General features: G+C 37.7%; 1 protein-coding gene across 2 annotated transcripts in view; it reads left to right on the top strand.

Moving 5' to 3' along the window:
• Positions 1-27,979, top strand: part of hdac8 (histone deacetylase 8) — a 46,610-nt gene that overhangs the window by 14,829 nt on the left and 3,802 nt on the right. Inside the window, exons 10-11 of one of the 2 annotated variants that reach the window (XM_067437383.1) lie at positions 16,833-16,938; positions 26,883-27,659. In XM_067437383.1, coding sequence (XP_067293484.1) covers positions 16,833-16,938; positions 26,883-26,905 — 129 coding nt within the window. In that variant the 3' untranslated portion in view covers positions 26,906-27,659. Of the gene's footprint in view, positions 1-16,832; positions 16,939-26,882; positions 27,660-27,979 lie in introns of those variants that run through there. The other variant, XM_067437382.1, reaches the window with a different exon arrangement.

The raw sequence follows: 27,979 nt of genomic DNA, 5'->3' as shown, positions 1-27,979 counted from the left end.
GAAAATGTATAAAGAAAATGTTTCAAACAGATTAAAGTGCAAAAGAACTATAAAGAAAAACAATTAAACCAATATCTAGATCTCTTTTCATGGACTGGCATATTTTGCTCTAGACTAGATTTCAATGCATATTAAGTCTTTTAGTATTTAGGGTTGTTTGATAAGCTCCATCACAAAAAAAGTGGCTATTTGAAATATGTAAATATGGTTTGACTTCCGTCTATGTGTCAAACGGGTGTCAGAAACAGGAAGTTGGGCAGAAAAACTGTTTTCTGGGGTTACCGTGATATTTCTTTTTTTGTGAGCAGCACGAGAGTCATTTACATTCAGGCCCATTATGCAGCATTTAAGCAGTGTTATACATTTAGCCAGTTAATGCAAATGAAGCTAATGTGTGTTCAAAAAGTCTAAACAATTTGTACCTAGAATCATTTACTGTATGTGCCCATTACAATAATACTGTATTACTAAATAGTTCATAATTGTCTCTGTATATTTAACAGTAATATAAGTATTTTAACACTTAATGATGTGAACCAATGACTTTCTCAATGTTACTTTTACTGGCAAAATCAAAATAGCTACACTATATAAACTGTTAAAGGGGTAGTTCATTCAAAAATTTAAATTATTTTATTTATGGTCATATTTTCCCAAACCTATATGACAGTATGAAAAATAAATTCATACAGTCAGTTCCCAACATTCTACAAAATAGTTGTTTCACAGATTTAAAAAAAAAATAAGTTATCCAATTTTACATGACATGGGGGTGAGTCAATGATGACAAATTTTCTTTTTTCGGTGAGCTATTTTTATGACTATCTGTTTTTGTACACGAAAATGAAAATTCTGTCATCATTTACTCACCCTCAAATGTATGAATTTCTTTGTTCTGCTGAACACAAAAGATGATATTTCAAACAATGTCTGTAGCAATTTTTATTTTATTTTATACTATTTTCCTACTGCAGAAGTCAATGTGGTCAATCAACTGTTTGGTTACCAACATTCTTCAAAATATCTTCTTATTTGTTTAGCAGAAGAAAGAAATTTGTACATTTGAGGGTGAGTAAATGGTGAACTAACCCTTTAACAGGAAAGTAAAGGGTTAAATCTACAAAAAGTCCTTGTTGATGGCCAGTTTGGCTAGACCGAAAACCTGTGGCTTTGTTCTGGTCAAATCTTATCAGTGAGTGGTAGGAAATTTGCTATGTTTTTGTTTGAGTGCTGTCAGGGCCTGCGGGTGGAAACAGCCCTCACCGCTCCATGGCCAGTCAACATCTGTACATCCTCTCCCTTTTTTTAAAACTTCTTTTCACTTGTTTCTGGCCAGTTATTTTCAGCACAGCCCAGTGAAATAACAAACACCCAGAGCTCTGTTTCCCCCCTGCAGTCAGTCAGCCAGATATATGTCTGTTCCTCTCTCTCGCTCTCTGGGGTTACAAGAAATGGACAATCTGCATCATTTCCCCCAGTGGTACAAGCAGTGTCTCTTAAAGACAAACATCAACATACCAGTGAGTAAGTGAAAGACTTCACCCATGATCTCAAACGCTTATCCAAAGAGTTTACAAGTTCATACACAGGTGTACTGCTAAATTTTGAGCTCAGCAAACACGCACAATCATAAGATGACTGCTGTGGTTACGCTAGTCAAACAATGCTAAAGGGATTGTAAGGTCTTCTGTCCTGTCTGAATAACTTGAGGAGGGGGTAAAGACCCCATTGGACAGAACAGGGACGGACAGCGCAGACCCTTTATAGGAGCTGTGAGTGAATTGAGAAAAGTAAAGATGTGTGAATGTGGAACCGGTTTATACAAGCAAGTTCCCCATGCAAATTGATTTGTATGGACCCATAATGCACAGCAGGATAGTTCGCCATCACAGTTCAGCTGGTTTATTTTCTTGCATATCAAGTTGTGATGTTACTACTTTTAGAATTTGTGAAATGTTCTTTCAGAAATCTTTTTTTGATGCACGTACACATGCTCTCGTTGGCTGCCAGTTTTTTTTCATGTCGAGTTCAACAGGATGCTGTGAGTGCCAGTTGTGTTATGTTTGCATTGTCTGTAGTTTTGCCCTTTTGAACCAGGTCTGGTACTTCACTGTAAAGTGCGAGACAGACAGACTGTCAGCACTGACTCGGCTCATTACCGCCTGCACGTACGGACTGCTCTAGAAGGGAAGCGTTTCAGACAGTGCAGATGCTGTATGTCCACCCATGTTATTTACTTAAGATAATAAAATACGCCCTGTGTTCAGTGCATGAGATCAAAGTTCATGATTTCATAATACTTAATGTATTTTTTCACGTTTTTCTAACACTTAACAAGAAAATATACTTTAAAATCAGCTGTTACTTAACGTCTCATGTCTCATCTATCTCGAACAAAACATGTGATGCCACAATAGTAACAATTAGTGTGGACTCTATATCTCCTTTTGTGGGTGGGACCTTTTTGTGCTGTTGCGTCTGGGAAGTAGCTGGCTCCCAGAATTCCGGAGTGGAATAAATGCTGGAAGTGAGCTTTGGGGAAGTCCATAATGGAGGTTGGGTTGTGTTGATGGTTAAGGGGTCAAAGTTCAAAATGTCAGTTGATGAACCGTATTCTCACCTTTATAATGAACCCATTTAGGGAGACAATGAAGTGCCGGTTATATTTTGACTCTGAGCGTATCATTATTTTTAATAATTTTTCTTCTTAGTCTGCTCTGTTGAGGATGGAGTTATTGACCTTATTCTGTTATGTCTAATTTTTGGTGGCATATAAACACAAAAGACGTCAGTTCACCCAAAAATAAAAATTCTGGCATCAATTACTCACCCTTATATAATTTCAAACCCTTAAAGGAGTACTTCAGCGCTGGGAAGATGAATCTGTATGTAAACTGACAAAAATGTATTTTTCTCTCATGGGGATGAAAGACTACAATTCCCAGAATGCTTCGCTGCCCTACCAGGCTATTCGCAAAGCCACCGCTACTAGATTACTGAATCACTGATCACTTTCCCACCGCGATCATCTTCATAAAATCAGTTCAGTTAGAGAACAGACACTACAATTAAAAACTGAACATGTCTGTTCAATATGTGATTTATCCGCTGAGGGAGTCTCACAGCCCAAAATGCTGCAGGAGTCACTTTGGCTGCATTTACACTGCAGGTATTGATGCACAATTCCGATTTGGTGACTATATCAGATTTTTTTGACGACCCGCTTACATCATCTTTTCAAAAGCAAGCCGTATCCGATATTTGCATTTACACTGTAGACTGGCAAAACAGCCCAAGACGTTCTTAACTGGTGAAAGGAAGTAAAACAGCGCGATATGCAATGGACGCAGACAAAATGATTGCACAATGTTTTGCTGTCTGCACTGTTCCACACATCTTTAAATGTCGGCAAAACATTTCTCTCTTACGCCCGTTAAGTATATAACTATGAATAAATGAATTTAATAAAATGTTGTTTAAATGTAGACTACGTAACCTGACTTCCATGAAAGAGTAAACAAAGAGAATTGGAATTCTGACTAGGCATGTTCTGTAAAAACTTTTGGATTTTAAATAAAAAATAATGAATAAATGCTGTGTTTGTGGTGTGCAACGGCGGATCAGTTGCGTACTGCAAGCGCAGCATATGTGAAAGCACTACAGGGTGTGGGGCTCCTGCAACGCACACGCAACGCAACACGCACCGCAACACGCACCGCAACACGCACCGCAACACGCACGCACACGTACTGCATGTGTGAAGCGGGCTTTAAGGCGGAGAAAAAGAGGAGAGCCCTTGACGGGGTTGCCAGGTTTTCACAACAAAACCCACCTAATTGCAACTCAACTGTGTTAAAGTAGCTTAATTCTGCATGGAAACTGCAGACTTGGCAACACTGGATCGCAGTTTGGCCCCATTTATACTGCATGGTTCAAGTGACCCAATTCCGAATTTTTTATTTTTTTTTTCCCTCTCATGTGGCACAGATCGGATATGTCGTGAACATGTAAGCAGTAAAAAAAACGCATGAATTCCGATATCCTTAGATCGGATTCAGGGCTTACTCACATGTGGTAATAAATCCGATTTGATTCGGATGCGTGCATTAGCGTCTGCCATGTAAGCGGTCAAATCGGATATCCCCCAGTAAATGTGAGTCATACGTCATTGAAAAAAGGACGGAAGCGAATGACATCAACTCAGGTGGATACAAACTGCGATCCAGTGTTGCCAAGTCCGCGGTTTTCATGCGGACTTGGGCTACTTTAACACAGTTTTGAGTTGCAATTGGGCAGGTTTTGTTGTGAAAACCTGGCAACCCCGCCAAGGGCTCTCCTCTTTTTCTCCGCCTTAAGAGAGAAATGTTTTGCCGACCTTTAAAGATGTGTGGAACAGTGCAGACAGCAAAACATTGTGCAATCATTTTGTCTGCGTCCATTGCATATCGCGCTGTTTTACTTCCTTTCTCCGGTTAAGAACGTCTTGGGCTGTTTTGCCAGTGTACAGTGTAAATGCAAATATCGGATACGGGTCACTTTTGAAAAGATGATGTAAGCGAGTCGTCAAAAAAATCGGATAAAGTCACCAAATTGTGCATCAAGACCTACAGTGTAAATGCAGCCTTTGTGTCCACCTGAGTTGACGTCATTCGCCTCCATCCTTTTTTCAATGACGTACGGCTCGCATTTACTGGGGAATATCCGATTTGACCGCTTACATGGCAGACGCTAATGCACGCATCCGAATCATATCGGATTTATTACCACATGTGAGTGAGGCCTGAATCTGATCTAAGGATATCGGAATTCATGCGGTTTTTTTTTACTGCTTACACGTTCACGATTTCTGCCACATCGCGGCATAGATTCACAGCGTGTGTTCAGTCTGCTGCATTTTCAGTTCATGCCTTTGAAAGCTTAACTTTTATAGGAATTAGTTTAAGAAGTTGAAAGACTTACTTTGCTCTGCTGGCGCACTGTTTAAACATGAGTGCTGTTAGTGTGATCGCTCATCCCCCACGCGCGAGTTGAAAACATGCGGAAATGGCATCCCTCTGCTGGCTGTAGTCTTTAGCCTCTGGCCAACAATTTCTCTGATGGCGCAAATTGATGATATTTGCGCCATGGGAGGAATTTTTCCAGAAATAAAATGCATAAATCTCTTGTCTCAGGAGGATATGAGGGGGGGGAAGCACAATCATTTGAATATACTCCAGGGTTTCTACTGATACAAAGCCATATGCTTATCGCTGAAGTAACCCTTTAAAGGTGCACTGTGAAAATCTTTGCGACATCTATTGGCGAGGTTGTGAATTGCAACCACCCACCGTTCACCCCTGCCTTTCGAAGCACATAGAGAAGCTACGGTGGCCGACACAGGACAAAGATGTCCTCGTCTGAGACTGCAGAGAGTAGCTAGTAGGGATGAGTCACGATTTTCGAATATTCGATTAGTTGATTTAACTATAGAATATCGAATAGGCTGTGCGATTGTCGTCTAAAAAAAAATCCAGGTTTGCCGCTGATGCGGTGGTGACGTGTTAATGTAACCAGCGGGTGGCGCGCGCTGTCAAAACCGCACGTAAAAGCTGTCAATCAATTTTCACACAACAAAAAAATAATACATCATCATGCACACTACGTAGAGTCACGATGTCGAATAAGAGTTCTGTGTGGAGTTCTTATAATAAAATTAATGAAAAAGAAGTGCAGTGCAAACTCTGCAATGCGATGCTTGCTTATCATAGGTCAACCACTACAATGCACAGTCATCTGAGAGCAAAATCCGGTCCATCCACAGGTCAGCAGGAATCAGTGGCTAGTTTTATGATCCGATCAACCAAGTCGGATGCTAGATGGGCAGAGCAAACAACGGCCCTCATCACGAAGATGATCGTTAAAGATATGCTTCCGATCAGCTTTGTAGAAGGAGAGGGTTTTAGAAGTCTGATGGAGTTTGTAGAACCCGAGTTTACTGTCCCGTCTAGAAAGACGATCACTGTCAGACTGGAGAAACTTTTTGATGACCGTAAGGGAGCTGCACAGTCAGTTAGGGATAGGTGAAAAAATGGCACTGACGACAGATTCATGGACAGCGCGCGTTTATCCACATTACAGTGAATTAATTGTTAACTATATAATGAATTAAACAGTCACCATTGGTCTCTCTCCCTCTCTTTCTTCATATATGTAGCCTTTAAACCGTTTTAAATTAATAGCGAATAAAAGCGATAACGTTCCAGTGGACAGATATCTATCATTGATTTTTTTTTTTCTTTCTTTTTTTCCGAAACATGCAAACATATCACCCAAGCTAGAAAGTCGACAAAGCAATTTCGGTCAGAATTACTGTAGCCTAATCGGTAACAAGCATTGAGAAAAATGTAAAATGCTTATTCCTCGCTTAATTTTTTATATAGGTTGCACGTGAGGTTATTTTAGCCGAACCAGACTCAGCTTTCTACAGCCTGGTTGCACGTGAGGGGAAAAAAGCCTTCTTCCACTTAAGAGTTGTATAGCCTATTTTTAAGCACTTTTTATTTTAATATAGGCCATCTCTTTACATAAATATTATTGTCTACTTTAAAAAAACTGATCTCGTTATTTTTCCAACCCAACTAATGATGCATCTGCGCTTTCTATTTTGCGCATGAGGGAAAAAGGTTCCTTCCACTTGAGAATAGTTGTGCACTTTTAAACACTTTTTATTTTACTATATCTCTTTACATAAATATTTTTTATCCTTAAACTGTAATTTCGTTATTTTACTAACCCAACTAATTAGCCTACTCAGTGCTTTAGGTTGCACGTGAGAGAAAAAGCTTCCTTCCATTAAGAGTAGTGTACTTTTAAGCACTTTTTAATTTAATATATCTCTTTACATAAATATTATTTTCTATTAAAAAATATATATAATTTCGTTATTTTTTTAACCCAATTAATGACTCCGCGCTTTCTAAAGGCTATCACGTGAGGGAAAAAAGCTTCCTTCCACGTAAGAAGAGTTTATGCACTTTATATGTCGCTTTACATAATTTTTTTAACTAAGTTTTTTTTAACTATAATTTAGTTATTTTTCTGACCAAACTAATTACTCACCCGTGCTTCCAATAGGTTGCACTTTTCTCGGAGATAGGGCCTATTCATTTTTGATTTTGCCTATTTTTATTAACGGTCGTTCGTGTAGCCTATAGTTCATGACCAATTTACAATATTTCATCAACATAGTTTATTTTGAAGCCTATTCTATTTTGTTTGTTCTGTGTACAAAATAAAATATTTTTTAAGTTAAATGCAGAGGCTATAGCACTATTCGCACGGGATTAGTATTATCTAGGGACCTCTGAAATTAGGCTAATTCCCCACATCTGAGTTTTGCGTAATAAATAAAAAACGAAATTATGTTTATTTATTACTATAAAATAATCAAAACGAAATCGATGCCTGTTTAATGATTTCATACAGCTATATCTATAACGAAGTCTTGACATCATATCCGGGAGATAAGTCAGTAAATTCGAGTAAAATCCAAGCGGCAACCTCCCGCGATCTCTCTTGAAGCCAATACGGAAGTAATGTAAACTGCAATTTCTTAACTGGCCTCTAGGGACAGGCTCCAGAAGGGAGCAGAATCTCATTGAGCCCCATGTTAAAATTCTCAATTTTAAAGCAGAAAAAAACATGTTTACAGCCTGGTACAAATTGTGTTTTTTGCCTATACGTCTAATTTTGATCTTCATGACAACTGTGAGGGGGGTGAATTTTTTTATAACTCATTCGTTTACGTTATATAAAGCCTTAAAGTTCTGCATAATCAAGGGCGTGGTTACAGGTGGATAGCCATTTATCTGCCGTCTATAGTCATTGCGTCACCTCAGCTGCGCGCACATCCCGCCTTTTTGCCCATTTTCTGTTATCCGGGAGTGACACGCGATGACTCGCTCGCAAGATGGCGATGCCCAGCTCGTCTCTACTTTAAGCTTCAGAATGGCTTATCGGAATCCTATGGGTGACGTCACGGACGCTACGTCCATATTTTTTTACAGTCTATGGTAAAATCACAGGCTTATCCCGTGCGAATGCGCGCCACGCAAAACTCAGATGTGGGGGAGTAATTTCTAAATCACAGAGGTCCCTAGAACGGGCGTGGCATCAGGATGATTGCGTGATGTTGGTCAGCCTTCACGGCACAACCATACTGTAGCCTACACGATGAACTTGAGTGCCCATTAAATGAAAAGCATTTAGGAGATTATACACACATTTTCCCCCGGCCTTTATTTGTTTGTGCTGACCACGCCACTATCCGGCGTTTAATTGACCAAAGGCTTTTATTTAAGGATATACCTATGCCAGTTTGCGTGCATGCGGGGGAGGGGTGCGATTTTCGAATAATATTCGAATAATTCCCAGCGATCATCGAATATTATTTTTGCTTGAAATGCACATCCCTAGTAGCTAGCGCTCTGTAGAGCAGTTTGTCCACACACACACACCCGTTTTCCACCAGAATGAACCGGGTGCTAGTTCAGAGCCAGTGCTAGTGCCAGTTCGTAGTTGGTTCGACTGAGGAGCCATCTGAGAACCGTTTGCGTTTCCACATGCTGAGAGCCACAACAGAGCCAGGTCTTGCGTCACTGTATACCAGGGGCGTAGCCATCTTTTCAGAAGTGAGGGGGACAGAAATGTCGTAATACCATTTTTTTTTTTTTTTTTTGGACCAATATAATTTATCGCATCTCTTGCTTTTAATTGGGCAAGATATCAAATACACTGCTGAACAATAACCAATAATTAATATCTATAATATTATTCTCCTATTCTCCTTTTTTTGTGTGCCAATTTTATGATTGGTTTATATACTACAAACACTTCTGCATTAAGACTCCATAGATTTTATGCAATGTAAAAATATATATATATATTCTGATGTAACTCATCTGTTCTCTATGTGAATATATAGTAAAATGTAATTTATTCCTGTGATCAAAGCTGAATTTATCATCATTACTCCAGTCTTCAGTGATCCTTCACTAATCATTCCCATATGAGGATCTGATGATCAACACACATTTAGGATTATTATCAGTTGTGCTGCCCATGGTGATGCTTAATTTTCTAAACATTTGTGGTAAAATTAAAAGAGAGAAATTAATACTTTTATTGATCAGACATGCATTAAATTGATCACAAGTGATATTTTTAATATTACAAATTAGATAATTTATTTAATAAATGCAAATAAATGCTGTCCATTGAACTTTCTATTCATTAAAGAATCCTGAAAAATAACATGTAGGCTATCATGGTTTCCACAACATTTTGGGAACTGTTTTCAACACAGATAATAATCATAAATGTTTCTTGATTATGAAATCCTCATCTGAGAATGATTAGTGACGGATCATGTGACACTGAAGACTGGAGTAATGATGATAAATTCAGCTTTGATCACAGGAATAAATTACTATATATTCACATAGGGAAAAAAAGCGGTTTTAATTTGTAATAATGTTCAAAATATTACTGTTTTAACTATTTTCGATTACATAAATGCAGCCGTGGTGAGCAGAATACTAAACATTAAAAAAAGCTGCATTATTCATGATACTTTATTGTCAATAAATAGGCTACATTGAGATGACTTAAAAAACACACATAAAGCATATATTGTCGCACTCGTCTGATTGTCGTCGTCACGTTTCATCACTCATAACGATTGTTCTCCTTCAGCTGCAGCTCCAGCTTGACAGGGTATTACGAACCCACTTTTGGACTTTCTGTGAGAGCGCACTCCTCATATTAAGATTCGGAAAAAATTACAGGTCATGCATAGATAATTTTTTGTCTCTGAATTTAAATCTTGATGTATTCACATTGGTTTCTATGTAAATACACTTGCCCCTGACCTCAAGAAGCGCGCTATCAACCGAGTTTAGAGAAGGCTGTCGTTAGCGTCTCTGTTAACTTGTCCGCCCCCACACAGAGTAACATCGGTTCGAATCCCGCTCGGAGCGGGTCGACTAGGATCGGTGAGACCCAGTAAAAGTGCGGGGGACGAAAATACATTTTATTAAAAGTGAGGGGGACACGTCCCCCCCGTCCCCCGCGTAATCTACGCCCATGCTGTATACGTTTCATCTTTCTCAGCAACGCTAGCGAGGGAGCAGGAAACAAACACACACACAAACCAGGAATGTTATATTGCATCAACACTGCGTAGACCGACCTGCGTATGATAGAAAATAAACGCATGAGTGAATCAAAAGCATAAGGAGTCATATGCTCTTGCTGCACTCGTTTTCATACGGCAGTTGGTCTGTACAGCGCCGATGCATCTCGAACAAGCCGTCCATCAACAATGGCGAATGTTGCATTACTATTGATTCACATGGCTTTACGACATCGTAAATCATCGGCATCAAATCACAGCGAAAACACAGCGAATACAACGCATTCATGCAGTTCGCTGTAATTTGTATTTAAAAAATGGCGGATCTCAAGTTTGTGTTCATCTTGTTGACCCCACCCCCAGCGCCTGACGTAATCGGTTCTCACTTCTAGCCCAGCAATGTTTTAGTGCTACTTAAGAACCACTTTTCCTGGCTCGGAGCTGGTGCTTTTGGTGTGGAAACACACAGAACCGATTTGTAACTAGTCTCTGGCTCCAAATTGGCACCAGCACTGCCTTGGTGGAAAATGGGTATTAGGGCTACTGTAGAAACATAAGCCCCATTTCCACCAAAATTACCCGGAACAATTTTTACCAGGAACTTTTTTTACAGCAACTTTTCTCCCCCCAGACCTGCAACTGTCTGCGTTTCCACCGCGATCTAAAGTTCTGTGAAGATTAGGCAAATTAGTCCGGGGATGTCGGACTGCGCGCAACTGCTCCTCCAAGTCAGTGACGGACAGTAATCAGGTTTGCGCGATACTATCCACGTTTACAAGCACACTTTTTTTGTCATTCAGATTGAAAGATTTAGTGGACTGTTTACATGAGACGTTATCTAAACCGATCTGGTGTTTACATGTGATGACTTTCAATAGCAATCGTTTTGTGACATGCAGTTTGTCTGCCGCATCAAAAATGTCAACGCTGTTTTCTCCACCAGCTGGAATGTGTTAACTGTAGCCATAGCAACTCTTAACGGCCACCAGGACTAATAGTGTATTATATAAGCTATTTATTTGTTGTAAAGTGTAATCATCTCAGAAAAAAAATAATTCTTCTGTCAGGCGCAGTAAAAACTGCCTGGGGCAATATACGCTGTGCCATTATTCCAACATTATCTTCATAACTTACAAAATAAAAAGTTTACCTCTCAGAAAAATGAACTTTCCTCTCTTATCAACATGAGCGCGGCGCGCGCTGTCATGTCATGTAAGGACGCACACTTAAAAGTAATCGGTCAGGTCGTTTACATGGTGAAGAAAAGACTGTAAAAAAATGAATAACGAGTATGGAAGAGATTCAAGCTGTGCTGCTTTTGCTGGTTATGTATAGGTTTACTAAAGCGGTAATTAACAACGACAGAAAAGAGCACTAGCATATTCAGAAAGCTTACAAGTAAAGCTAGATTTAAAATGACAATGTCTATTATTATCAGCTATGGACATTGAACGTGAGATGGCTGAGACAAACACATGCCATCAGACAGAGAGCAAGACGGATATTTACTGAATGCAGAATGAACCTCGCAAAAGACTTTTAAAAATGCCGGTTGAAATAAAATGCTAAACCAATCAGCATGTTCAGCGCCCAAGTCCCGCCCTCGAAAGTTCCTGAACTTTGAAAAGGTACTACCTCACGAGCAGGGCCGTTTGGAGGGGGAAATATTTACCCGGAACTTCATTTAGACCCAGGTTCCTGCGGTCAAAACACACCGAGTAGCCTACCACCTCAATTTCTGGTTCCTGGGTAAAGTTCCTGCGGTGGAAACGCGGCTATAATGGTGCTTTCAATGTAATGTGACCTGTGGTTTATGGAGATAGAAATGGCTCATTCTAAGGTAATAAAAACAACGGTTCATTGTGTAAGGTCTTTATACACCACTGAAAACATAGTTATGTATATTATATTGCATTTCTGTCAATAGATCCTAATAAATACTACACACTGCGCCTTTAAGACTTTTTTGTAGCTTTAAAACACAGATTTACAACACAGATGATGAAATTTCTGTGCCTCCATTGAATGCACATTTTATGGACATTGTAAACCTAATCCATGAATTAACCGTCTTTGGAAGAGACGCTTAGGTTTTTATTCACATATAGACATTGCTCAACGCTTATACATAGAGCACATCAAATATGGTGAACGGAAGCTCAACATGTACTTGCTTGAAACATGAGAACAGACCTTATTGGTTCTTGAATGTCAAGCATGTTTTAGCTTCCTTGGATTAAACCATTTGATGAAGCATCAGAGTGGAATTGAATTTCAATGGAGGGACAGAAATCTCACAGGTTTCATTATAAATATCTTCATTTGTTTTTCAAAGATGAACTAAAGTCTTATGACTTATCTTTGGAACAAAATGAAGGTGAATTATTGATGACACAATTTTGGGCGAGCTAACCCTTTAAATAAGAGTTCCAATGTGATCTTAATGTGGTGTCCAAACCAAATAATGCAATAGAGATGTGGACACTGCTGTTTTAGATTAGGTTGAGTTCATGGGAAAACAAGTGGCATGCTGTGGTGTCCTGTGTGTGGGAATGCTTAAAAAAAAGTACTGTAACTAATTATGCATGAAGATCCACACACATCATAATATAAGCCAAAAAGCTCACATCAATTTATTATACAGAGGCCACAAATAGACTAAAGTGGAAAAGAGCAAGAACTGCAATGTGCAGTTGGGTTGAACCCATCATTAGAGCTACAGTGGAGATCAAAATTAGAAAAGAATTTAGAAACTTAGATTTTTTTCCAGAAATATTGTTAATATTCATTGCTTGAAGTTTGAAGGATGATTAACTGTAGGTATACCATTGTTCTGCTAGCATGTTTTATAAAATACTAAGGTACTTCAACAAAAACCTTTATTTTGTCAAAAACACTGTGATCAAGAGAACAATAACCAATGCAGCACAAAAAAAACATTACAACTAAAATGTGATGCTTACAGGAGTCAAAAATTTGTAGAAGGAGCTCAGCACATCTGTGGCCACAGGACATCACTAGATACTCACACTGCTCCGGTGTGATCTTGGTCCACTCTTCTTCCAGTCTCTTTCACAGTTGGGTAACTGTAGAGGGTTTCTTAGCCATAACTTTGTTGCCAATGATTTTACATAGATTTTCAATGGGGTTTAGATCAGACTCTGGGCTGGCCATTTCATTATTTTAATGTTCTCACGTTCAAGGAACTGCTTTACCCGTTTTGCAGTGTGATCGGGGGCATTGACTTGCTTAAAAATTGCGGGCTGATTGGGAGATGCTCGCAGTGAAGGAACCGCATGTTGCCGACGAAGGTTCTGATAAACAGGTTCTGAAGTTCTGCCATTTAGCTGTATAACAGGCCCAAGTCCTGCTGCAGAAACATCCCCAAAACCACGCCACTTCCTCCTCCATCTTTCTGTGACTTCTTTGGGCACTTTGAGTTCAATCTTTCCAATCGAACATAATGTTTCCCATCAGACACAAATAAATTAAACTTGCATTCATCACTAAAATGAACTTTGGACCAGTTCTCCTCTGTTCACACAACATGCTCCTCAGCAAAGGTTAGTCTAGCCTTTTGATTCTTTCTGCTGATGATAGGCTTGGTCACTGCAGAGTGAGCATTCAGTTTGAACAAGACACTGTATGGCAAACAGATCCTTACTGTGTTCAGCTCTGAACTGGCGAGTAATTCCAGCTGCAGTGTTGAACCGATTCCCCATTGAAAGTGTCCGCATTGTCCTGTCCTCTCTTGAATTGGTCTTGCCTACTTTTTTGGGTACTTGAATGAATTAGCATCTTTGTAAAGCTTCAATATTCTAGAAATTACAGATTTGGAATTACCAACTTTCTTTTGCAATAGCTAAAAGGGTCATCCCTTTGGCCTTTATCTGGACAACGTGGTGTCGTAGGGTTTCAGTCACCTTAGAGTGGCTTGCCATCTTGCAAAGTCAGTGAAAATTGGAAAGTTTGCTTCAAGTTAAAAAGGGTTTGCCAAATTATTACGGAAATTAGCACCAAGTGCCAGATTAACACCCAAAGCTTGAAGGTATCTGAAAGTGTTCTCTAATTTTGACCAGCGTTGTTTTTAAATTGTCTTATTTAAGTTGTATATACTGTACTTCAGAATATATTTAACTTGTGTAATATGCTTAAAACTGCCCTTCTGCTCCTGTTAGGATAATTTCAAAAAGGACTAAGCAGTGACCTTGAAATTTAGGAAATTGTGTGTTCTCTAATTTTGATCTCTACTGTATGTGCTTCTAAGCATCCACCTGCGTTCATTTACAAGCTTATTACCATAAACATTATAATACATCAATGACTGACTGGGCCTCTAATAGAAATATTCAATTATACGTAAACTTTACAACTGCACAAAAATACACGCATACTACATTCAAAACATAAAAAATCCAAAAGCATAACCGTAAAAATTCTCGTACATTTATTGATCTTGTAATCTCGATATAAGTGTTTTATTACAATATAAATTTCCAATACCATTAAACAGTGCCATACAAAAATAAATGTATATATATATATATATATATATATATATATATATATATATATATATATATATATATATATATATATATATAGTATGTATATATGTGTGTGTGTGTGTGTGTGTGTGTGTTGATAAATAGACATTGTTAAAAATGCATGTGAATGTCAATAAATAAGCATCCACAAAAAACTATTAAGAATAAATTATTCATGCCTAGAGAAAATAAACATTGAAGGTCAAAAATTCATCAACATTCTCTTTGTAGAAGTCTCCGTTCCATATTCCCACTTCTACGCGTCAGTTATTTTCTCTTTAACTACAAAGTTGAATTCAGAGACTTGGTGGGATATTTCTGGTCTTTTCTTTGGATTGCACTTGTGTTCAATAATGCATGTCCTAATTTGTCTTTTTGTCTTGCCCAATGCCCACATATTCTTTTTCACAGGACAAGACAACGAAAGGATTACATTAGTAGAAGTGCATGTAACAAATTGTTTAATCTTATATGAATTATTTGTTATGCAACTCTGGAAAGAAAAACATCTTATCCGTATATATTTTTTTACATTCTGCTCGCTTGAGGTTTTTAGCAATTTTTGGACGTATGTGCCTAAAGCCCTTTTTTGGCACTCTGTTTTTTTCTTCTCTTGACTAATTATGTGTGCACATTCACGAAGTATTGTACATCCTATTTACACATTTCTTGAGTGTGTGTGTAAAAATGTGTAAAAAAACACATTCACATATGCATATGTTGTATAATCCCTACCAAGTTGGGAGCGGAGGTAAGCCGGATAAACAAAAGAGAAGTAATTGAAAGCAGAGTTGCGCTAATGCATGTAACAGACATACAACCAAATCTGATCTCTATCCAGTTTAAACACCAGACACACCACCAACACAATGCAGACCGTGTTTTTCGAATGAGCAAGGCAACATGCCTGACTGTCTTTTTGGCCAGTCCCTAGTGTTTCCATTTCAAAATCATAATGCATCACTAATTGTAGTTCAGATGCAATTCATGATAGGGGAAACTTTTAACTGCTTTTGGCTTTTGCCTTTTCGATCTAAAGCATTAGAACACTGTTGATAGACTGAAATGAGTTTGTGTGTGTGTGTGTGTGTGTGTGTGTGTGTGTGTGTGTGTGTGTGTGTGTGTGTGTTTGGAAGAAAGTGGATTTATGACTAAACCTTCCCAAATTTACTCAAGTATGTGCTGCTTCCTAGCTGAGAAAAATCTCACAAAAACAGGACTTGTTTTGTTGAAGCAAACCTTGATCACATTAAACGGTCATGGTTCAAGTGAAACTGATTAACAAATCTCTCTCCTAGCTTCAGAAATGTTGGCTTGCAGTGTACACATAATGCCATTTTGATTGATGGCAGAATTTCTGTAATTAATAGTTAATTTATTAAAGGGGGATAGTTTGCCCAAAAAAGAAGACATTTTGAAAAATGTTTCAACTTTTTTGTTGATAAGAAAGTCAGTGTGGTCCTAAACAACGTTGGACCCTAACAACTTTTATTGTATGGATTCAAAATATCTTATTTTGTGTTTTATTGGTTTGGAACCGAAACACAGAAACGGAAGTGACTTAAACTGCAATGAATCGACTGGCTGCTAGAATATGTATCTCCCTCTTGTTAAAATGCCCACATTTACAGCAGTTTACAGCCTGATACAAATAATGGTGTTGTCTATACATCTGTTTAAATTATATTAAGCCTTTAAGGTCTGCATAATTAAGAGCATGGACCTTGAGTGACAGGTGGATTGCCACAACGGTCGTCGAGCTAGGCGGGCGTTGTTTCAGCAACCAGGCACCTCAGCTTCATCCACATCCTGCCTCTTTGCCTATTTTCAGTTATCTGGGAGTGATGAGCTGTGACACTGCCAAGATGGCAGCGGTTGGCTTCAGGCTTTTTTTACAGTCTATGTTTGGAGTGCCTTGCGAATCTTCATTGTTGGGAGAACTATCCCTTTAAATAAATCCATGGCGCAGCAAGACTTTTTTCAAGACTTTAAAAACAGATGAATTAAAAAAAAACAATTTGCTTGGCTAAAATGTTTATAACACACTGCAATGTTCCATTCGTTTTGATTTCATGCTGGCTTTAAGTACTTTTTTTTAATCATCCCTAATCTAGTACTTCACTGAATATGGCCCAGATTATTCCTTGGAGATCAGCCCGAGCTGCCGACCCGACCGCAACGAGAGCCAGCATCTGGAGCGGGTCATCAGCACTATCAAAGGTAATTGCCATGACAACAACCAGAACCACACCATACGCAACACCGGACCTGAATATCACCCTTTCTCTACACTTAATCGAATACCATTTCCACAGATGGAATTACTTTTGTCCATTTCAAAGCTGTTTTAAATATCCAAAGTAATGGTCTGTTTATTTGGAAAACTGTTGATGATGGCGTGTCATTCATTCATTCGTTCATTCATCCAGCTGTCTCTCTAGCCTCCTCAAGAACTTTGCGTCCCACCCCCCTCCAGCTGACCAGTGAGACCTTTAAACGAACCACAGTTGTCCCCTGTGACTGGCTCTCCTCAGCTGTAGAAAAGAGAAACATGTCTGTTTGATGTTCCCAGTCATCAGTAAACAAATAAGCAAAGCATTCTTTGGAACTTGAAGCTGAAGTCTCAAGAGAGAGGCTGGGATGAGAATGAGAACAGGCTAAACTAGAAACATTTGCACATATGTACGTGCAGGGCCCCCAGACATGCACTTATCCAAACTTTTATGAGATGGTCCTTGACTAAGTGTCTGGTTAATCCCTTCGGTCACACAAAGTTTTGTTTTTGTGTCCTTCATATAAGTTATCACTTAGTGTATTTTTGTGTGTGTGTGTGTGTGTGTGTCTGTCTGTGTGTGTGTCTGTGTGTCTGTGTGTGTACTTGTTTATTTGAGGTTTCGGTAAACTCTTGCCTTTTCACCTTCAGGGACAAAAGTCTTAAGAATCGAAACATGTTTCAAAGCTATGTTGAAAACATTTCAAATGCCCCTTGGATGTAATAAAACAAAAAAAAGTTTTTTCCTCTTGAGCTCATTCAAACATCTGTGTGAATGGGCAGAAATCTGGCAGTGAAAAAGGAAAAGCAGTGTTCAGAGTTTTAACACATTGGCATTGTTTATGAATAAGAAGAAATGTTATTTAGAGAAGCCAACCTATTTCTCACACAGTCCTTCACTTTACTCAAAGTGTGATGAGTTATTTCCATATTATTTATGCAGGGTTGTAAAAAGTATCCAGTCACCCAATCAAAAGTAAAGATAGATTAATGGATGTTGATTCAATTTCTAATCGGCTCCTTTAACTTTCAAATAAAATCTCATCTGATTAATTTGTCAATAAAACAATGTTATTTTCTAAATTCTTTGAAGTCAGCAGTAATATTAGCTTCTACATTTTATTACTGGTGATCCTACTGATGTAACCAATTATAGAACTATTTGTATGCTTTCAGTGGTCTTAAGGCTTTTAATACTGTTAATCATAATGTACTTTTATCAAAATTATTTATAGTACAATATTACTATATACTTGTAATACAATATTACTATTACAAGTTATACACAAATCAACATGGATGGAATCATATTTAAATAAGGAAACAATGTACAATAATTAATAAAATATGCCCATTCTTTCTTGACTGCGATTTTATTTAGTCTATATATTAATGTCCAGAGGTCCAGTTTCAGATGTACACAGATAATACAGTTATATATGCTAAGACAAAAGAACAAGCTGATATAAGCTGAGTAAGCTGAAGACTTACTGCTGAACTGAACAGTCTCAGATTGGTTAACTCACTCTTGTCTTACTCTTAATGTGAATAAATCTGTGGGAACGTTTTTTTTTCTATTAAAAGAACTAATAAGCATCAACCAGATCTCAAACTGTTCTCAAACATTAAAACCGTTATAGACTCTTTATAAACAAGCTGTGGAAGTTTAAGAAAAAAGAAATTAAGCAGTTATCATCATTGTGCCATAATTAAAAATAAACTATTTACATTTAACAGTTTTTTTTGCAGATATGTGTTTGTATAAATTAATTCATAATCTTGCACCACCACCTCTTAAACAGTGTGTGGCTTTCTGTGAGGACAATTCTAGGGAAACCAGGGCATTCGTTATAGGCAACTGTTCAGCTAAATTTAAGAAAACTGCCTTTAAACAATCAGCTTTTACATTTAGAGCTGCAGAAAGAAGGAATTCAGCGCCTGTTCATCTTAGAGAGTGCATAATTTAGTATTTTTAAAACTGCTCTCAAAATATGGCTAATTTAGTTTTTTATATATATGTATATTTTGATGTGATTATTATAAATGATTATTATTATAAATCTTTTTTTTTAATTATGAGTCTTTTTTTGGATCGTGATGAAGTGCTGTAGTTTTATATAACGATATCCTCCCCAGATGCAAATTAGCTAGCTAACTCTGACACAACATTTGTGTTGTGCATGGTCCCTGTTAAATAAATTTGTAAACTAATCCAAACTCAACTTAAATATTACAGTCACTTTTATTAAAACTGTTAGAGCTGATTGTATCTATGGCAGCCTAGTGGTGGATTGCTGAAGTCTGTGTTAGGATATGTAAATATTAACATTTTAAAGGGATCATTCCCTAAAACTCCTCAGGTCGTTTATTCTTCTGCAGTACATAAATTAAATTTGGGGTAAACTTTTTGTACCGCTTATAATATACATTTATAAACATACCTTTTGTTAATTGTTAGGTGAATGATTATTGTTTGTTTTTAATGATGCTACATCACTTCATTATATTTCAGCTATATTTCAATTAATGAGAATAGTTTTTGTTTACAATAACACTGATGTGGTGTGTGATATGTTAAGTTAACAGTTCACCCAAAAAGAAAAAAGAAGATATTTTGAAGAACTTTTTTTGGCCATACAGTGAAAGCCAAAGAGGTCCAAAACTGCATTTGACCCACTGTTTTTCACAGTGTGGACAATCGTCTTTTGTGTTCATGGGTAAACAATGATAGTGTTCCTTTTGGTCTAACTATCCTTTTAAAGAAGTGTCCCTTGCGTGTTTATGAGAGACACGGGTGACGGTTTGTGTTCTTATCACCTCACTCCTTATGGCATGAAGTTGACCTGTTTAACCTTCCTTTACTTGTGTTCAACCCATGGGTTTTATTGCTCATAGGCAAGTTGCAGAAACAGACAGCATGTGTCAGTACTCCTAGACACATCTGCTCCACCTAAACTTCAACTATGACTAAACATTTCTTATTGATCTTATTGATCTTATCATTCCGGCCCCTGCTCTGGTTAATGTCTTCTCCACTTTTCTCTTCTTGATAAAAGGTGTCAGATCTTTGCTGCTGACCTAAAGGTCCCTCAGAGGTCACCACTTAATTGTGTGTGGAAGCAGTACAGTCTGACACTGACAGCCTCATTTCCGACACCTTCAGTTCAGCTTAATTAGAATTATGCATGGTTAGAATGACATTTGTTGCTTTACACTTTAGTACCCTTTCACAAATACAGTATTTACTGGTAAATTACCATTTAGAGATTGTGTGTGAACGGGACATTTTCAAAAATACCAGCTAATCAGTTCTGTCCATTTTCCGGTATGAAAAGTTACATTATTGGTATGACAAAAAACAGGATTACTTGTACAAGGTCAGAACGCACTGATGTAAGAGGTCTGCTAAGACGTAAAGCTCTCTTGAAGCTGTTTACAGTAAGCTCCGCTGCTTTTAATTATTTTTTGTGTAAACATGCGCTGAACGAACTTCTGACCATTGCACTGCTTCTCTCGCGCTCAAGACCCTGTCTTATTTTCCATTCATCAGCACTGCGGATCTGCAGTTATTTTTTTATTTTTTTTACATACTATAGCCTATAACTGCACTACAATATGCATTTTTGAAGAGCACATCTGCATTCTGTGTGATTATCCTAAGACAAGGTTCCTAAATCTCTGTCCTTGAGGGCCACTGTCCTGTAGAGTTTAACTCACCTGCCTATGATTTTCTAATGATCCTGAATAGAGTGGTGCAGGAATGACGTCACTTTGTCTTTGACATAGCACTGGTTCCTTTGAGAAAAACCCAATAAGGTTTTCCCTTAGGCTTTTGGATTATTGCAAAAAACAAGCTCTGTGATCAACAAAAGTTTATGATACTTACATGTTTTGTCCATCACGATAATTATCACAGCTTTTATAAATGTTGAGGTCTAATACTCAATAGGCTATAAATGGACTGCATAATGGTGCTGTGAACGTGGACTTAGTTTTCTTGTTCGCCTCTATAGTCCCATTTAGCCACTTGTTAGCAACTGCTTTTTCCAAGACATGTAACAGCTTAAAAAAATCACATGTGGGGTAAATCTGATGTATTTCGTTTCATAGATAGAATGTGAAAGTCTTGAGCTTATGTTCGCCACAGACCTAATTTTAGACATTTAAACAAAATGACATTAAAAACAAATTGACTTTGGGACGAGGGAACCGAAAGAACTAAAATGCTAACTCGTTTCTGTGTTTTAGCCTACAAAGTAATGTCCTACCTGCACCACTCTATACCTCAATTCACTTGCTCAGGTGTGTTTGATCAGGGTTGGAGCTAAACTCTGCAGGACAGTGGACCTCCAGGACAGTTTCAGGAACCCTTTCTTACAACATGCTCCACTGTGCATGACTCGGATAAGAACACGGACAATAAACTATACCTGTCCTGGGCCTTTCGTGTGGTTATATGCACTTTTATAAGCTCATAGGCAATATCCAGACATTTAGGAATGTGTGTGATTGGGAGTTTCCAATGAGGGCTAAAAAGATCCCCTTGCAGATTTTTCAGATATAAAAGTTGGTCTTCAGAATTTGCAGCGTTGACTAACAGAAATTTCACCACAATGTCACTAATGTGACCAAACATTATGAAAGGCATTTAAAGGAATAGTTCACCCAAAAATGAAAATGTGATATGGGCATCCAGGTGACTTTGTTTCTTCAGTAGAACACACATTATGATTTTTAACTCTAACCGTTGCAGTCTGTCAGTCTTATAATACATGTGAATGGTAACACATGAGAGCATGAGAACTATGAGAGTAAAAAAAATGCTAATACAAATCCATTTTAAACACTGCGGCTGGTGATGACACATCGATGTCTTAAGACATAAAATGATCGGTTTGAGAGAAACCAAACTTTTTTATTGTTTTTTTTTTTTACCTCTAATACACCACTATGTCCAAAAGCCTTCACCACGCGATCACTTCTGTTGAGTGTACTCAACGTACAATGTACACGATCTGGCATAAGTGATCTCTCGCGTGTATCTCTACACCTGATCAAATTGTGTACATTGACCTCACTTATCGGAAGTGATAGCTTGGTGAAGGCTGTTAGACATAGTTGCTATTAGGGGTAAAAAAATATATAAATACTGTTCTTTTTTAACCCTTTAATAGCTATGGCACAGGAGAATGTAATTCATATTTCAGTCCTTTAAAATATTTATTCATAAGCAAGCATCACTTGTACTTTCTTTACTTTAGCATTGTTTATTTATATTTGCAATATTGGTGTTCTGTCTATTTCTTAAACAGTATGGGACAAACATGCTTATTTTCTGCGCCCATGCGGTATGTGTAGCATGTGCTATGTGTTTGCTCTGTCCCGCAGCTCTAATTAAAAAGGGCTTAAGGCGCAGACTGCTCAACTTCCATTTTAGGGTTTCCACCCATCTCTTAAGACCGCTCTTATGCCAAGCTCTCACACATGAGCACAGATTCCAGATCAGTTTCTTTTAAGATCATCTGCTTACAGAGGGTCATTCGAGAGCGAAATATTGTACTGAGGTCAGCTTTTGAGATGACCTTAATGGAGCTACGTAAGTGTCCTGTGCTGCACGCAACACATCACATCCTCAGTTTTATGAGAACTGACAAACTCCTCTACTTAGATTCTATATGGCTTCTTTAGGTTAACCAATGTGTTTATATAGACATATTTGACTTTTCAGTGGCAACTCTTCTGCCATGTTGAAACAGGATTTACATGGGGTATGTGAAATACGCTATGCAAAACCTCTAACTATGTCTCAGACTCGGATATAATTGTTTTTGGGTGTTTTTAGTTTAAAATGCATTTTGAAGGAGCAATTATCTGTCTGTTATTTTACTTGCATGTGGAAAATCTTATGTAAGGTACCCAGAGTAGATTCCTGCAATTAAATGAGCTCAAAGAGATGCATCTACGCAGCAAGAGTTCAAATGTTCGCAGATTTTTTTTAGAAGGAAATTAATTCTTTAATTCAGCTAGGATGCATTAAATTAATTAAAAGCGACAAATATCTTCACGTTGTTCAATTTTTTTTTAAATGCTGTTCTTTTTTTAAATGCTTGAATAGAAAGTTCTTTCTTGAACTTTCTATTCAAGAAAGAATCCTGAAAGAATGTGTACGTTTCCACCAAACTTTTAAGCAGCACATACATTTATGCTTTATGCGACACGGAAGACTGGGTAATGATGCTGACAATTCAGCTTAATAAGTTACATTTTAAAATATAATAAAATTCAGTGATGCTTCTATGTGCCGGGTAAATGTGGTGTTCTACTTGGCCAGTGGATGGGAGTAGGTTGGCATTGTTTGCATGCCAGTTATTTTGTGGTAACAGTTAAGTAGATAATCAGGTCAGTGGAGCACATTGGTCAATTGAAGTAAAACAGTTGGGTTTATATTTGGAGGAAGTACTTGTTTGTGATGAGATTTTATTAGGCACTAAATTACACCGCAAGTGCAGGGTTTTCTAAAGACTCCCCTATTGTTTTTCAATAAGCTCGCACACCCCCATATTCCCCAGCTTTCAAATGAGGAGCTCACATCAGTTAAACTGTTTAATTAGGCATTTTCTGTTGTGCTCGCTGGTTGTTTTCCGGTCTTAGGTCACCTAAGCATTGTATATATGAGGGACAGGAAATTGCACAGATGAGAAGTAAGCGAGTGCCAACCTGTGTGATGAGAGCTACCTGAAGTCTGACCTTCCCAAACATGCGCTGTTCTGATATTATGCGCAAGCCTTTCTCTGTGAAGAACTGCGATTGATTAATGCAGGTAATAAATAGAGAGGCTTGCAGTTGTTACACATTACCGAAGTTTCCAAGCACATCTGGGTAACATTTACGACACTCAGCCTTGTGTTATAAAACGCTCAGAGAAAAAGGGGCAAAAATGAGTAAATGCCATACATGGATGTTTTCAGTGGTTCTGCTGAACAAATACTGCAGAGTTTATCCATCTCAGGTTAAAGGCCTTATCATTTTAAACTGGGTGTTAATAGAGACTGCATTGTTTGTGCACGTTGTAGCCAACAACAAACAAACTGGACATTTTTGTTGATTCCATCCCTGAAAGCAATCCATATTTGAAAAGGATATGCACGTGTAGGCTAGAAAGATGTAGACAGGCAGTCATCGGACAGCTGCTAAATGCTGAATGTACATTGATTCATAAACGTTTACGGTTTCCTTAATGTGAAACCACTTGAAATTTAGGATAGGAAAAGCTTGCTCATTTCAAATCAGAACAGAGGATAATTAGTTCCCTCGGAACCACAACATTCAAAGTCTAAGGAACATGTTGTGCTTAAAAAGTGTTTAAAAGTCTGTAAATATGGCTTCCAAATCTTTCAAAATAAAGAAACACTTTTGAGCCACATTTAATGACAAACTGCCTGTTCACACCAAGAACGATAGCTATGACAATAACAAGCATCCAAACAAGTCGCCAGTATCGTTCTGTTTTTTCTAGGCGTAGTCTGTCACTTTAAATGCTCAAGCTTGTTACATCAGATTGGATTCGGATTGTCTGTCAATTAGGGAACTCTTATTTTGATAATTGATTATTTTTTTCTATTAATCTGGTTTAAAAAAAGCCCTTTTTTGCCGACAAAACACACTATTCCACATCCTGCCCAATGATGTCCTTCAAACAAACATGTCAGCTGAGTGCTATGAAAACATACATAGGGTATGTCTCATTCAGTTCCCGAGCTCGTGAATCAGTATATCGTGTACACTAGTTCGGCCACTGGTAAGGTTACTAAAAGACGCTGGCTCACTACACATTGAGACATTGATGACTCTATTTCCGGTGAAGTGACGACGTCCTCATTGCACAACATCATTACTGGTATTTATAAACAGCAGAACTTATATTTTTCTGACAGTACATTATAATAAATATTTTACATTTCGGCTGTAAATAAATTATAAATGTTAGCTAGATTGTGTTCATTACCTGTCTAACGTTGTATGTTTATGCTAAAATATAATAAAATATTGGTTTCTGTTTTTAAAAACATATCGCGCGTCGTTATCGGAGTTGATTTACTTGATTTGAGTTTCACATTTCAGAACTTCCGTTAAGGGAGCATAGTGACCATCGATGCATGCTGGGTTTTGTGGTACATTGTGGGACTTTTTAGGGAGCGTATATTTCAGTGCACTGGAAGGAGACAGCTCTTAAAACGGCCGACTCACTAATCAGTGTCCTGACTACTGAACTATGGAGCTGGCTGAGCCCTGAGACGTGTATGCATAGTGAATATATCTACCCTTGCAAAATGTAGCCATATTAGTTTTGCAACAAATATATTTTTTAATAATAATACATAAATAAAACAGGGTTATTATTCCATGGTAACCACAAATTAACATAGTTTTGCTTCAATCCATGATATTTGAGTGGTTATACAAATGGTAATACTATTTTTTTTTTTTTTTTTTTTTACTATATTACACACAATGGTTAATTTTCGTAAGGGTGGTGCTGTGCTATACATTATGTGCAAAACCATTACTACACAAAAGGACAGTTTAAATCCATACATAAAATGCTATTAAAGAAAACACAAATTCACTGTTACCAGATTAGAGGAATGTTCTGCAGGAACACACACATTGATTATGGACAAAATAACCTGTTGTCATTTCTTTATCCTATAAATAGGCTAAACGCAAGAATGAATGCAAGAACGCAAGAAACGTCCTGCATTCAATTACACACTTTTATCCCTTTACTACGATCATAAATTATGTGAATTATATGTTGAATTTTAAACCTAAATTTAGCATCAAACAGCAGATATTTCATGTGTGTGACTGGAGATGTTAGCCACTAATTCATTAGCTTGAAGCTTAAAATAAAGAATTCTCATGTTTTGGGCAGCTTGGGTCCCGCAGCAGCTCACTCTATGTCCACTGCACTATTTTTAGATGGCACGACTGGTGGAAGTGTTCCGTGCACAGAGGGCAGACCTGACTAATCGATAATGAGAATCGTTGTCAATGATTTTTATTATCAATTATCATCTTTTTTTTCCGACTAGTTGTTGCAGCCCTATACTGTCAATTATTTTATCATCTGTCAGCTGGATAAAATCATTCAGAAAGTGATTCCAATGATCTCGTTTCTCTGTGCCGTTATCGTTAATGTTGTGAACTCTGCTATAACATTGAGAATGATTTTTAGAGCTATAGTTTATTTGTATAATTATCGTCCTTGGTGTGAATGGACCATTAGCATTACTTGAATTGTTCTTTGCTATAGCCGTTAATGCAGCTCAAATAAAGGATGTGATTTTATTAACTTTTGATTTTAAATAAAAATTTTGTCTCGTCTTGTAAAGTATGGATTCCAATTGATTTCTTTTTTTAAACAGGATTTCCTTTAGTGCCCTAAATTCAAATTTATTAGCCAGCCATAATGTTATCAAAACACCAGCTGGTGAGAACAAAAAGGGACATCCTGTTTCAGCTCAACTGTATAGTGTTTTGTGTGAATGGAAGGCACAATTCCAATGCAAATTGTGGTTTGTAAATCCATGTAAATTGATATAGGTTTAGAAATATTTGAATAACTTGTGCTTCCTCATAGGACGTCATAGGAAATCCTTTTTTTCCTGATTGGCAACCTTTTCTTTGTTATGGTTCGTGTCATTTGGCCTTTAGGTTCTTGTATAGTATCTAGATATTTAGGCTTGACACTGATTTCATCTGTAAATCTTTTGATTTCATTACACAACATGTCTTCATCACTGTATTAATAGTTCTCAATAGGTTCACTGAAATTCATTTTGACCCATTTTTTTTATTTGTCTCTATCTCCTCCCCTGCTTGTTTACAGGGAATCTGAAGAATGTAGTTTAGGAGTGGGCTCCCAGCTCATGTTTCCAAATCAGGCCCTGCTCCTCTAATGAAGACAGTATGTCGGAGCCATCGCCAGAAGGGAGCTTGGAAAACATTACTTGAATGTTTCCAGGGAACATTTTTTTTGATTGCAGCGATGGGCCAGTGTTGCCACATTTGAACGGTTCTAGTCAATGTTGGATATGGGGCAAATGTTTTAAGGGTGTATTTTTTTTAACAAAAATCCAAAGCCATTTTCAGACGAAAACAAAGCGTGAATGCAACATGATGTGAGTGTGGGATGACAATAAATGTCAAATATGTCCAAAAAAATACATATTCCCCTGTTTTATCCATGTGGGATCATTTTAAAATGATTTTATTTCTGATGACGGTGTCTTCCCAAAAAAATGTCTGACTTTGGTTCAGACAGCATGGACACATTCTCTCACTCGGATCACTCTCACTCAAGTCACTCAGATCTTTACTCCCCCAACCCCCCAATTCTAACCCATCCTGTGATTTATTGTAATTGCAATATCTTGTTCGGTTATGGATTGGATAAGTGGAATTTAATGGGCAGACTGACCAAATTCCAAGTCATGTTGGGTTCATTGTTTTATGTTGCCTATGGCATGCTTTTCTTTTTTTTACCATGTTTATTTTTTTTTGTTTGTTTGATGAGCAAGTCAAAATGTAAAATGTTTTCTGTCAACTTTTGATTTTTGTATAAATGCTTTTCAGTTGTATATTAAAATCCAAAAATTAATTGTGTGGGGGTTTTTTTCTTCATGTTTTTCTTCCGGTGAGTTGTCCTTGTGTTTCAGTGTGGGCTGCCACATGTGGAAGTCCTGCTCTTTTCAGTATGATCTTTATGGATTTATTGTTTAGTTTTCTCTGAATGGCACACCAAGTGTGATTCATTAAGTCCTTTATTAGCTTTGAGAGATGGGGCTTATTGCATTTTAGTCCAATAAACGGATCCATGCTACCAAAAGAGTGCTGTAAAACTCACAGAATTAAGTGGAGAGATGGGACTGATTTTCAATGGCTCACCCTATTAAAACCATAATGTGTGTAGAACCAAACAGCCAA

This window comes from Pseudorasbora parva, chromosome 1 (assembly GCF_024679245.1).
Source record: "Pseudorasbora parva isolate DD20220531a chromosome 1, ASM2467924v1, whole genome shotgun sequence".
In the NCBI taxonomy this organism is placed as follows: domain Eukaryota; kingdom Metazoa; phylum Chordata; class Actinopteri; order Cypriniformes; family Gobionidae; genus Pseudorasbora; species Pseudorasbora parva.
The sequence above is the reverse complement of the archived record's forward strand: the minus strand, read 5'-3'. Positions and strand labels throughout refer to the sequence as shown.